This window comes from Miniopterus schreibersii (genome assembly GCF_964146895.1).
Source record: "Miniopterus schreibersii genome assembly, chromosome: 16".
NCBI classification, from domain to species: Eukaryota; Metazoa; Chordata; class Mammalia; order Chiroptera; family Miniopteridae; genus Miniopterus; species Miniopterus schreibersii.
The window spans coordinates 29,728,056-29,740,566 of record NC_138116.1 but is presented as its reverse complement, the minus strand read 5'-3'; the positions used below and the strand labels follow the sequence as shown (position 1 = coordinate 29,740,566).

Here is a 12,511-nt window from a genome sequence, read left to right as displayed (position 1 = left end):
TCAAGCACATACCCAAACTTGAAGATTGAACCCAAAATAGGAGGGAAGAAACACCAAATGGGGTGGAGGAATATGAGAAAGATATGTGGTCCAAAGCTATCTGGTTATATTTTGATGTTGCCAATATTGCAAAGCCAAAATTTTAATTTGCTTATTTAATATATTTCTTGGCCAGAGATCTATTTTTATATCAATGTGCCTTGCATGTCTATTAAAAAAAAATTGGAAAGGCCATGTAGTAATGCCTGAGATGATTGATGGTTCTTACCACCTCACTAATTTTTATGCAGTATGAAATGCTCATTCTATCGCCCAACTGGTGCTCTCTGTTTAAAGTTATAGGTCTTGTCACAAACTGGAACTATTTTATAAACTGGGGAAGTGATTTAATTTACTTTTGTTGTTTCTTTTTTTGTTCTTAGTCTGTTAGTGGCTGTTCTGTAGTGGGAAATAGTAAAAGGATTCTTCACTCCCTTTCCCTCCCCCCTTAGCACCTTCTTCAAGTAATGTGATGACACCATTTTTTGTGTGCTTTGAAAAAAGTTTCAGCTTGCTGTTTCCTTTAGTGTTATTTAAAAAAAGTGTTATAAAAAGCATTGTTTGCAAAATCTAGGGAGATAACAGTCCGCTTTAATTTGGAATTCTATGTGAGCTATGATCCAAGTTACTGGCTCTTTCCAACTTCAATTTTTTTTTTATTGTTAAAGCACCTTGCTTAGAAAAATTTTAAATACTTATGTCTGCAACAATTGTCTCAAAATAATGAACTGTGCAATTCTTGTCATTAAAAAAACTCTCCCTAATGTGACTTGTTAGTTTCTCTGTATTTCCTGCCAGTGTAAATGTGAAAAGCTTTGCTTGCATTACGTTTTAGAAATGCATTTTGCACACTCGAATTTTGCCGAAGCTCCATTGAAAAGGTTAGATCTAAGTAGATGAATAAAGCTATGCACATGTTTTGAAAGTTAATTTGTGTGTCATTACAAAAGTGACCTATCCTTATTACTTCGCTGTTCTTAGCTTCATCATCTTTAGGAACGTGGCTCAAAATGATAGTACTGGGCTAGCTCATCAGTGGAAGCAGAAGAGAGGAAAACTGGCACCTATTTTAGTAAACTTCAGTTTAAATGAGAGCTTGACTTGTATCTACTAAAGGGCTTTTCTTGAAACAGGGCATTTTTATCAGTTTTACAAACTGTTGGATGCTCTTCCTCAGTGAAATTTTTGGTTTATTTGATCAAATAAAAATGGGAAGTAATTAAAACTGAAATGAAGGACCTTTTGCCACATGGAGTTCTGTGACAATTTTATGATTTAACTTGGTTTAAAGGTAGGATAACCAATTTACCTTTATCACTTTAGCATAAATTTGGTTTAATGAATGAGTGATTGACTTGAAATTAGGATCATTGTCTTGCTTAAATATCTAAGCACAGGTTGTTTTGAAGATAATGTGTACCTTTTAAAAATTGCCCAAGCTGATTAGAACAAGTTTAGAATTTGGGCAAATTTGGTTAAATTGCTGCAGTCTGCATGTACTAATTAGCTTTATTTCACATGTATGTGTACTTAAAAGATTGTGTAGATGTACTGGCCAGGTTTTGTCATTCTTCTTTTAAAAGATTGTTTTGTAATCTCTCCAGGACCTTTGTAGAAGAAGCTAATAAGTTTAAATAGAAGATAATACTAATGATATTTTCCCCATGCTTCTAGATATAAAATAAATCCTTGTTTTATAGTTTTTAACTATGTATAGAAGAGTGTTACTTTGTCAACAAGTGTGCTCTTGATGTATGTTGTTGACTTTGAAATCACAGCAAAACCCTTTATCTTCACTGAAAGTGACAGTTAAAAACTAAGTCTACTAGTCAAGACTCGAAAGGTGGCCGATAATTCATGGCCTCAAAAGGCATAAATGGAGGAGTGTAGCATCATCTTAGATGGCTCTGGCTTCTCAGCATCTGTCAGTAGTTCACTTATGTTCAGTCTTAGAACATATTTGGAAGAGCAAAATAATTTTTGTCTTGTGTGCGTCAGCATTTAGGAGCTGAGTTACCTCAATCTGGGGGAAAGGATAATTAGTGGACTACAATTATGTTAGAGGATGTTTTTCCTTCTCTCTCCCAATTAAAAAAAAATTTTTTTTACTGTTTGTTTTACCCAGTCAAAAAGATAGGCCTTTTCTAGGTGAAAGAATAGTGGCCAGAAATGTATCCTTTTGCTAAATGCTTAGGTATTTGCCATAGCTGTTTCTGATACGGATTCTGAGGAAGTGTCAGTTACGTAATGATCTTCCTTTATTGATGTCTTACTTCATGTTCAGTGTTTAAAAAATATAAATTACACTCTACATCCATACCAAGATTTACTTATTTTATCAGAAAAAAACTTGAGAACTTTGTAGATCCAATTAAGAGACAATAAGTGTACATTGTTGAATAAAAAATTTTAAAGTTTCTGAAGTGTTTGTGTTATCTTTTGTGTGCTTTAATTAACAAAAATTACTGAAAACCAAGTTAATATTATGACATTGATAATGGTGTAATTCTGAAGGGTGAAGTGCACAAATTTATGTCTTAAATGTACCGTGGTCATGTCATGGCATTAAAAAAAATCCAAATTATTAAAGTGCTTAGAAATGGCATATTTATTGAAAAAACAGCTGTGAGAACAGCTGTACTGCCTTTTTGCATGAGATTGAGCCTTATGTTCTTAAAAAATTAAAAGACGAGACCAAAATTGAGCTAAGCAATTAAGCAACCAGAATAAGTTGCCAAGACTGAATTTATTCATAACTTAATGTAGAAGTATATGATAATGCTTATTTGAGAAACTTCCTAAGTTTGTTTAGCATTGATTTGTCACCAGGTTAAAAAAAAATCAATGCTGGCATCAATATTAGAGTAGGGGATCAGGAGAAAAGATGCAGAAACATCAAAAGTGTCTGTCACTGCATAGACTGATACATTTGGGTTATATGCTTTAATGTTATTTGAGATGGGGAATAATTCTACTTGGCCTGGTAAGTGATTTGCAAGGACACAGAAGGAAATCTGGGGTTTTATTGAAATTTGTTTCTAAAAATTGTCAGCCATTTAAGTGTGATTTATATGAAGCATGGTCGTTAATTGAGTCTCTTTTTTTAATGACATTTATTGTTGATTTCAGCAGCTAACATTTGTAAACAATGTGTGAGCAGAACATAATACTCATTCTAGATTGCTTAGCAAGGTCTGCTTGAGGAATTCTCTTGGAGCTTTTCATCCACTACTGTTGGATACGGCGAATTGATTGAATCTGGGAAGTCTGGGCGTGAGAACCCCACTCTCTCCAGTGTTTATAGTCTCCTCCGTGATGGTCACATTCCAAGATATATTGATAGCCACGGTATCCAGGATACTGGTAGCAAACCCAGCTAGAAAATCCAAAAGCACGTTGGACTATTAAACCTAGTTAGGAAGTGATCAACACCCCAAGACAGCCTCTTTTCTCAACACAATTGGTATGGAATACTTTTAGGCTTAGAAAATGTGCCCGGCACATTTGTGAGCATAATATAGCTGTAATTAATTAACAATTAACCTCATGAAAAAAGGTATGAGTAAACACAAATGATTCCATAGACTCTAGGGGAGTCTTGGGGCAAAAAAACGGACCTGAAGTTGGCAGCAAGAATTTGAAATTCAAAAATACTAATAACTAGACTGTGACAGCCATACCAATATGACATCAATAAATGAAATTTGATAAGACATGATCGTTTATACATTAATATTCACAAAGTTTACAGCTACAAGAGTTACCTTGAAATGTGCCCTGGTGCTGTTTTTGTACTTACGCCCCACATTGTATCTTCATGGAGCCAACTTCATTATTGAACCAACCCATGGCTTGCAAGGAGGGGTAGTCGTCACAGATCTCCCACTGGCATCCAGTAAGGCTTGCTTTCTCAAAGATGGTAATCTTGGACTCCTTGTGATTCTGTAATCCAGAAGTTTGAAAAAGTTAAGTACTAGTGTTATGGCTATCTTAATTTTTTTAATTACCATATTTTTCAAAACACTCCTGGTTTACAGAAGGAAATACATGATGTAAAAATATTTCAGGCGATATGGAGATTTATAAGAAAAAATTTGCCCATAATCCTGTTTAATACCATAACATTTGAAATGTACAAGTAACTAATACTGAGGAGTAACGGTAGACTAATGAAAACATAACAGCAGGAAGGAAATACTTGTAACCCAGCCAATCAAGGGATTAAGATTCACTAATGTGGATAAAGATCCCACAAGTTAATAAGGAAAGTAAGCTCGTAAGTATGTGCATAGTGTTGGAAATAATCTAAAATCCAGTAGGGGATGTGAATACTACATAAGCAGTAAGAAGGCAGAGACTAAACTGAAGTACAAAAGCGGTCAAAACTAGCTCTGGTGACAGAACGTGGGGAAGAGCAATTGATTGGAAAGGGACACCAGGGAACTTAATGGGGTGGTGGAATTCTGTCTGAGTAGGGTATTGGTTACATGGGTGTATACATATTTTTTAAAACTCATGAGAATAGCCATTTAGGGAAAATGCAGAGTTAAAGTGAGATGCAAACACACCCAGATAAGACAGTACATTTTAGCTCTATAACTTTAGGTTACCTTCTTTACTAGAATTTTGGTAGGATTTTAAACGGGTGAGATCATGACAATCATGAGAAAAGTCACATGATAGAGACAAATATTTGGAAAGGTTGTAGCCCAGCCTCACTTTCCCAATATAAGGGTCATTTTCAACAAACCATTGAAGATCATCCTGCTTCTACTTGAACTCTCCAAAGACTAGAAGTATCCTACTCCGATGCAGAATTGAATATTGCTTAGTATTAGAAATCAGGAGGTTATTATGAGTCAAAGATAAGAGACACTGCCTTGGCTGGTTTTGCTCAGTGGTTAAAGCATCCGCCTGTGCACTGAAGGGTCCCAGGTTTGATTCCAGCCGAAGGCATGTACCTTGGTTGCAGACTCGACCCCCCTCCCCAGTCAGGGTGAGTGTGGAAGGCAACCAATCAGTGTATCTCTCTCACATTGATGTTTTTCTCTCTCTCTCACCCCTCCACTCTCTCTGAAAAGCAATGGAAAAAATACCCTCCGGTGAGTATTAAAAAAAAAAAAAGACACTGGAAGACTTGCTTCTTTCTTCCGTTATCCCACTTATTGAAAGGTTACTTCAGTACTTCCATGTTTCTCGATAAAATTTACACAGATTGAATTTTAACTGGCTAAGGATTTACTTTTTACTATAAGGTTCTCATTAGTTGTCCCATTGCACTTTTTGAAGATCTGGGCTCTTGAGTATCCACTTCCTGCCACCTATAAATAGGGAGGCATTTACTTTTAGCTTAATCAAATTATTATCTAGTCGAAAAAAATCAAATGACAAACTTAGAGAGACCAGTGTTTTTCTTCTCTTTTTTACTTTTCTTTTTCTTCCTGCCACATTTCGGCCTCACAGATGAGAAGTAGCATACGTGTCAGTCCATGTGCACCCTCTCTTACCCCATTTCCCACATGCACACAAGTGAAAATTTCAGAGACTCACAGCTGAGCAGATGGGGCGGAAGGACAGGAGGCGCTCAACGTGGTAGGCATTACTCCCGCTCCAGGCATCCCAGCGAGGGTACTCGCCTCTCTCCAGGATAAACTGTTGCCCACAGAAGTTGGTATGCTCATAACCAATCCAGCTGCCAAAGATAATTAGTGGCGTTTGTTCATGGTGTTCAGAGTCTATGTGGCCTCAGGGAGAAGGCATTTTTGTTTTAGATGTTAATAGCGGGGTAAAATATCAAGCCAGTTCTAACAAAGCCATGCAAAGTAATAACATTTATCACATGAGGTGGGAAGTGCACTAAGCAGATTTATAAATGTGATACTTGTCTTGAGATTATCCACTGAAAGGGTCTACTTCATTAGCCTGAGTAATGTGCATTAGCAAAGTCAGTCTAAAGCTTTATTTCCTTTCTCTCCAAGTTACCTTATTTTCTACTTGAAGCTTCAGGTTCAGGATAAAGTGACTGACTATCGCTTTGCCTCCAGCCAAACCTATTGGCTTCTTCCTAAGGAAGTAAAGGGTTGAATGGGCAACTGATGGATTATCAGTCTCTTGGTTCCTTGTCGCAGACCTAATTTATAAAAACTCTCAGATGAGCCCTAGCCGGTTTTGCTCAGTGGTTAGAGAGGTGGCCTGTGGACTGAAGGGCCCTGGGTTCGATTCCGGCCAAGGGCATGTGCCTCAGTTGAAGGCTCAATTCCTAGCCCCGGTTGGAGTACATTCAGGAGACAACCAATTGATGTGTCTCATCGATGTTTCTCTCTCTCTCTCCCTTCCACTCTTTCTGAAAAGCAATGGGAAAAATATCCTTGGTGAGGATTAAAAATAAATAAAACAAAAAACCCTCAGGTCATATTTTCACAACCAGGCCTTAGCTACTGACAATACCTGAAAGTATCATTCCTTTTTAAAAGTTAAAGGGCTGAGTTTTGGTGGTGAGCAACTTCCTATGGCAAAGGTGAGTCCTTTCCTTACATGTTTTCAGGCCGATGATGAAGGCCTCAACTACCCTGCCAAGAGTCAGAAGACAAGAGAAGGTCTTCCTCACCAAGGAGATTAACCATCAACAAGAAACTCCTGGAAGACTAAATATAAACCAGCATCTGTGGTTGAGTTTCCTTTTACACAGAGAAACTAGCTAGTGATGTCTGTTCTGGGACATGCAGGAGGGGAGTTAGCTGTAAAGAGGCTACAGCTTGACTATTTTCTCTCTATTTTCTGCAGGTAAGAAAACCTCAAGGATCCTGTGGCTGCTCTACAGGGAATCCTAGGTAGCAGTCCATGGGGTCTGGAAGCACAGATCTGATTACTGTCACTGCCCCAACTCATGATATATTTCTTTAATACCCTCCAATTTTTGTACCAAACCATTAAGAACCTCATGTACCTTCTAGCTTTGAGTTACAGAATTACATGTGTAGTGATTTCTTTTGAGATTATATCAGTATGGAAGTCTATCTCCCAGAAATGATTAGAGTCTGGGGAACACCCTTCTTCCCCAATCCCCACCTTTATGGCCCCATGCCTGAGGGGACTGGAAATAAGGGGCCTGAGGTTCTGCTGAGGTCCATACTCACGCGCCACATTCCACCTTGAGAGATCGGACATTATCAAAACTGCGCTCAGAGACATTTGGGCAAGAGCTGGTGAATTCCATCCTCTTGCCCTGGAAGTTCTCCTGATCGTAGATGGTTATCTGAAATGAGACCGAATGAAAAGGAAGCTAGAATGTGGCACATCAGGAAGAACAGAGGCCCTGGTCAGCAGCTTAGCTTGTGTCCAATCCTGTTTTCCATCACTAGCTGTAGCTCAGGATGCCTGATGAGGTCTCTTCCAGTATAGACAGGGTAGGAAGAGGTTTGAATTAATACCACTGGTTGGTGGTGTTCACATGCCCAGGCTAAGGATAAGGTGTGGGGACTTGGTTTATGATAGGAGTGGTCTTCTAGGATCAATAGCTGGCCCACTGGACAGACCAAGGACTCAAGGACTCATTCACCATGCTGCTTGCATAAGTGTGATCCAAGGGCCAGGATTCTGGAAGTCCCAGGAGCTCCCTGTGGATTATTACTTAGGTTCTCCAGCCATACCTGCTATAGAAACCTGAGGTGTAGAGAGAGTTGTAATAAACCCCTTCCATATCTTGAACTAGAATTCTTGAACTTGGCTAGAGAACAACTCCCATAGCTAGGAACTGGCCTCAGAGGTGATCCAATGGAGAGGGTAGAGGTGTTGCGGGAAACAATGAAAAGCCTGAGGATCAGTCACGTGAGGTAATAGTTACAACCAAGTTCAGGATGAGAGTCAGAAGACCTAGGTCCCATCACTTATTTGGGATCTGGTGGCCAATCTCTCTTCATTTCTGGGCACTCAGTTTCTCCATGGCATAATCCACTCTGGGCTGCTCAACTTTAAGATGAGTTTAGCAGTGCAGGGGAGAATTGAACTAGAAAACTAGGTATCATCTCCCACCCCTCATGGGCTTCCAGGGTCATCCTTCTGTCCAAATGGGACATCCTGAGAGATTCTTCCTGAAAGAGCATCTGGACCTTGTTTGGACCCTTCCCCTATGAACTGGTGTTTTATTGGCCAGTCACTGTCCCATGGAAAAGCACAGCCTGATCTGTGGCAACATCTCACCCCCTGCCCCATTAGAATCCCTCAATTTTCCATGTGCTGGGGCTGGGCTTACCTTCCATGGCCCCACAGACCCTGGCATGGGGTTGGTTTGAGCCATCTTGGTGGTTGGAAGGGTTTCTGGAAGACAGAACACACACCAATGACATGGCCTCTGGGATGGGAGATGAGGTGATGGAGCCAGGAGGGAATGGTAGCATGGCCATGCACAGCCAGTCAGTTTGAGAGCTGCTAAGAGGTAGGTGAGAGCGAGGTGAGACACACACTGGTAATATGAGGGGCCTGGACTAGATGGTTGCCAAGGAGTTTATGTTGGGTGTGAGACTGAGGCAATGCTGCCACCTGTAGGGGGTACCTGGAGGCTGGCAAGTGAAGGAGAGGCTTGAAGTCCAGCAGACAGACTTCGGTTGAGATTCTAGCTCTGCCTCTCACTAGTTGAGTCTCTGCTGTCTTCCATCAGTAAAGCTTCTGTGTGCAGAGTTATTGTAAGGATTACAAGCAATAATGCAGGTAAAGCGCGGCACAGGCCTTGTGACCTCTTGATAAATGTAGGTCTTGTTCACTTGCCAGCTTCCAGGTACCCCCTACAGGTGGCAACATTGCCTCAGTCTCACACCCCAACATAAACTCCTTGGCAACCGTCTAGTCCAGACCCCGCATATTACCAGTGTGTGGGCTCGCCTTGCCCTCACCTGGCTCTTAGCAGCTCTCAAACTGACTGGCTGTGCGTGGCCATGCTACCACTCCGTCCCTACTTCTCCACCTTCTCAACCTGCCCAGCTCCTCGGAGAGACTTTGCTGCTTTCCCCAGCCTGCAGTGACTCGCTTTCTCCTCTGATTTCTAGCACTCATCACAGTACTGACCTGAGTTCCTACTGAATGCATCCCCGTGAACATCCCAATGGGGGCCTGGGTCTCCTGGGTGATTGTTGTTGCACCAAGCTGAGCCCATGTTGGGGCATTGGGAGGTTGGGGGTGGGGAGGCATGGGTGCCGCTGGGAAAAACTGTATTGAAGGAAAGGGAGGCAGGAAGGAGGCCAGTGAGAGCTGACACTTTAACAAAGCCTCCCTCTGTGCCAGGCCATCCTGAATGCTCCACGTGGTCAGCGCAGTTCATCTTCACAGCGAGCCCACGGGGTAAGTACTATCATTACCCCCATTTTACAGGTGAGGATACTGAGGCTCAAAGATTAGGTAGACATAAAACATGGTAGGAAGAAGAAAGAAGAGAAAGATAAGGAGGGAGGGACAGGGGAGGGGGGCGGAAGGAAGAAGACAGGTAGCTGTGCATTAGGCTTCTAGACTCGGAACAGCCATTCATGGCCCTTCCCTCCGGCTGGTATCAGGCCCAGGGACTGATGCATATCGATTCTGTGACATATCTTTCCATCCTGAGCCTCTGAATAAGCGCTTCCCAACCCCTGTACCTTCTCCCTGTGCCACGGAGCCTGTCATTTATTGCAGCCCCACACCGCCTCCTGGCCTTGATGGCTAAGATAGTGACTCCTCTTGGGGGGGGCAAAAGGAGGCTGCCTCCCTGCAGAGTTCCCCACCCTTCTCCAGCCATCCTAGGAGGCTCTGAGCACAAGGCTTGAGAACTAGGTCCCCTCCGGGGCATGGCTCCACAGGGGACAGAAAGGAAGGGCCAGAGCACCCCTCAGGACCTTACCTAGCTCTCGCTGCACAGCCCGGGTCTCCATGTGGTCCCACTTTCTCTGGGGCCCTGCTCTTTATAGCCCTGCAGGCTGCCGGCCTCCGGCCCTGTCAGCACTCTTCTTTCCCTCTGCTTTAGTTCTGCCTGATCCCCAGAGCTTTGGTGGCTCAGCCTGCTGGGCAGGCATCCCTCAGGCCTTTGTTTAAATTAGGGAAACAAATCCGGAGAGGCCCCGCTGCTGTGGTCTTGATCTCAGCAGTTGGGAGGTGAGGACAGGTCTCTGTGTGAGTGCTTGTCCCCTGTCCTTCTCCAGATTCCTCATGCGACCCCAGGCCCTTCCTAAGACCCCACATCGTAGCGAACACATTAAAGTGCACCTCACTTTCCACATAGGAAATACAGTTTTTATCTTTGTTAAAGAAAATGTGAAGGATTATTACAATCCTGAACTTTATTAAGAAAAAAATGGTTCACTCTGTTTTGGAAATCTTTGTTACACTATATTTATATATTAAATATGTAAGAGTTAAATAAAATTACAGTTCACCAGCAGATATGTTATTAAATATTTATTCATTTTAATTTAGTAATTTTCTTTTAAAAATTTAGAGCCAATAAATCTTTTTTAGGTTTTTAATAGACTGCTTTAGGCCCTTGGCAGTCTCATGGCCCAAGGTACTGTACCTATAGTACCCTAGCGGGTAAAAAGATTTCCCTCTGGAAAGTCAGGGCACTTGGTGAGGGTAGTGTAGGGGAATGCATGGTGGGCTTCCCCAGGAGCCCTGAAGGGGAAGATGTGTTGTTTAAGAATCACAGTTACTGAAGAAAGGGTGGGATGCAGTGGGTGGGGAGGGCCTTGAGCCTGGCAGATGTAGGTTCAGATCCTCACTGCCCTGTCTGGGTGACTTTGAGCAAGTCACTCACCTCTCTCAACTCCAAAAATGAATATAACATCTGCCCAACACATTGTTGGTTTATCATCCTCCTCTCTTTCAGGTGGCAGATACTGTAGAAAGCCTGATAGCAGCTTGGAGAGAATAAACTTTTCCCAGTAAAGTCCCCCTAATCCCTCTGCCACTTTTTTCAGCCCTTAACTCAAGGTTCATCAGAGTCCCCTGTTCTCAGAACCAAAACTCAGGGGGCAAGTTCTGGTATGTACACAAGTATTTGTAGATTTGGGCAGAATATTCCAAAGGTACATGTCTGCCTCTAAGCACAACGCGCCACCCCAGGACGTTTCTGCTCCTTAATAAATCAGTGACGTCTGGATCAATGGCTGGCAAGGGACAGAGTTGACTTGGGGATGATCATGGCAGGGCTTAAAGCATCAGAGGTCCATGGCTGGTGGTTCTTCCTTACCTTTTCTTTCTTTCAAATATATCTTTATTGATTTCAGAGAGAGGAAGGGAGAGGGAGAGAGAGAGAAACATCAACGATGAGAGTCATTGATCGGCTGCCTCCTGCACGCCCCCCACTGGGGATGGAGCCTGAAACCCAGGCATGTGCCCTGACCGGGAATCGAACCACAATCTCCTGGGCTTCCTCACCTTTTCTTACTCCACAGAACTGGGGTCCTCAGGAAACACTTATTGGGTCATTTATTCATTCATTAATTCCCTAACCCCTGGACTGGCTGAGGTACTCCCACAATGTACTTCAATTATTGCATTGATCATGCTGTAGAAATTCCTAAAGAAACTAGAAATATTGGGCTCCAAGGAGGGGAACTGAGGCACTTGGGGCTCAGGTATAGAACAGAACTTTTCATATATTTTTCTGTACTTTTTTTTTAACCTTCACCTGAGGATATTTTTTCCATTGCTTTTCTGAGAGAGTGGAAGAGAGGGAGAGACATCGATGTGAGAGACACATCGGTTGGCTGCCTCCTGCACTCGCCCAGACCTGGGGCTGGGGACTGAGCCTACAACCCAGGTACATGCCCTTGGCTGGAATCAAACCTGGGACCCTTCAGTCCAAGGGTCGATGCTCTAACCACTGAGCCCAACAGGCTAGGGCTATTTTTCTGTACTTTTTGAGTTTTGAACAATGTGAACATATTTTCTATCAAAAACAATTAAAGTTATTCTTGAAAATAAAGAAACCGAGTGCTTACTTATCTGCTTCTTTCACTAGACTTCATGCTCTATGAGGGCAGGGGCTTCATCTGTCTTGCTCATAGTTATATCTCTGGGCATAACTCCTAGCTCAATAAATATGTGTTTTTTTAATCCTCGCCTGAGAATATGTTTTTATTAATTTGAGAGAGAGAGGAAGGGGGAGAGAGAGAGCAAGAGAGCGAGAGAGGGGAACATGGATGTGAGAGAGAAAATGGATTGGCCTCCTCCTGTACATGCCCTGACAGGGGATGGAACCTGCAGCCTAGGTATGTGCCCGACTGGGAATTGCCTTTGGGTGTACTGGGTGTCGCTCCAACCAGCTGAGCCACCCGGCCAGGGCAATAAATATTTTTGAATAAATGAATGACATCCTCTGATGGGCTTTGTGACTCTGTAGGCACGGAGGTTGACCATGTTATAGTCCTTACTTACCCTGGCCACACTGACCTGCTTGTGTTGTGTTTGCGCTTCAGATACTCTCAGCATTTTAATTTGGGAGCTTTAC

At 42.4% G+C, this 12,511-nt stretch overlaps 1 protein-coding gene across 2 annotated transcripts; it reads right to left on the bottom strand.

Moving 5' to 3' along the window:
• Window positions 1-3,267: 3,267 nt before the first annotated feature.
• CRYBA1 (crystallin beta A1) lies at window positions 3,268-9,935 on the bottom strand (the record flags this gene model as incomplete). 2 transcript variants are annotated; one of them, XM_081162240.1, is made up of 6 exons in its annotated part: window positions 3,268-3,415; window positions 3,839-3,981; window positions 5,590-5,731; window positions 7,176-7,294; window positions 8,291-8,355; window positions 9,905-9,935. In XM_081162240.1, 6 exons carry the CDS (start codon window positions 9,933-9,935, stop codon window positions 3,268-3,270), a joined length of 648 nt encoding a protein of 215 aa, XP_081018366.1. The 2 variants fall into 2 exon arrangements, with proteins under 2 accessions (XP_081018366.1, XP_081018367.1); XM_081162241.1 differs by lacking the exons at window positions 3,268-3,415; window positions 5,590-5,731 and having other exon boundaries at window positions 3,855-3,981.
• Window positions 9,936-12,511: the final 2,576 nt, after the last annotated feature.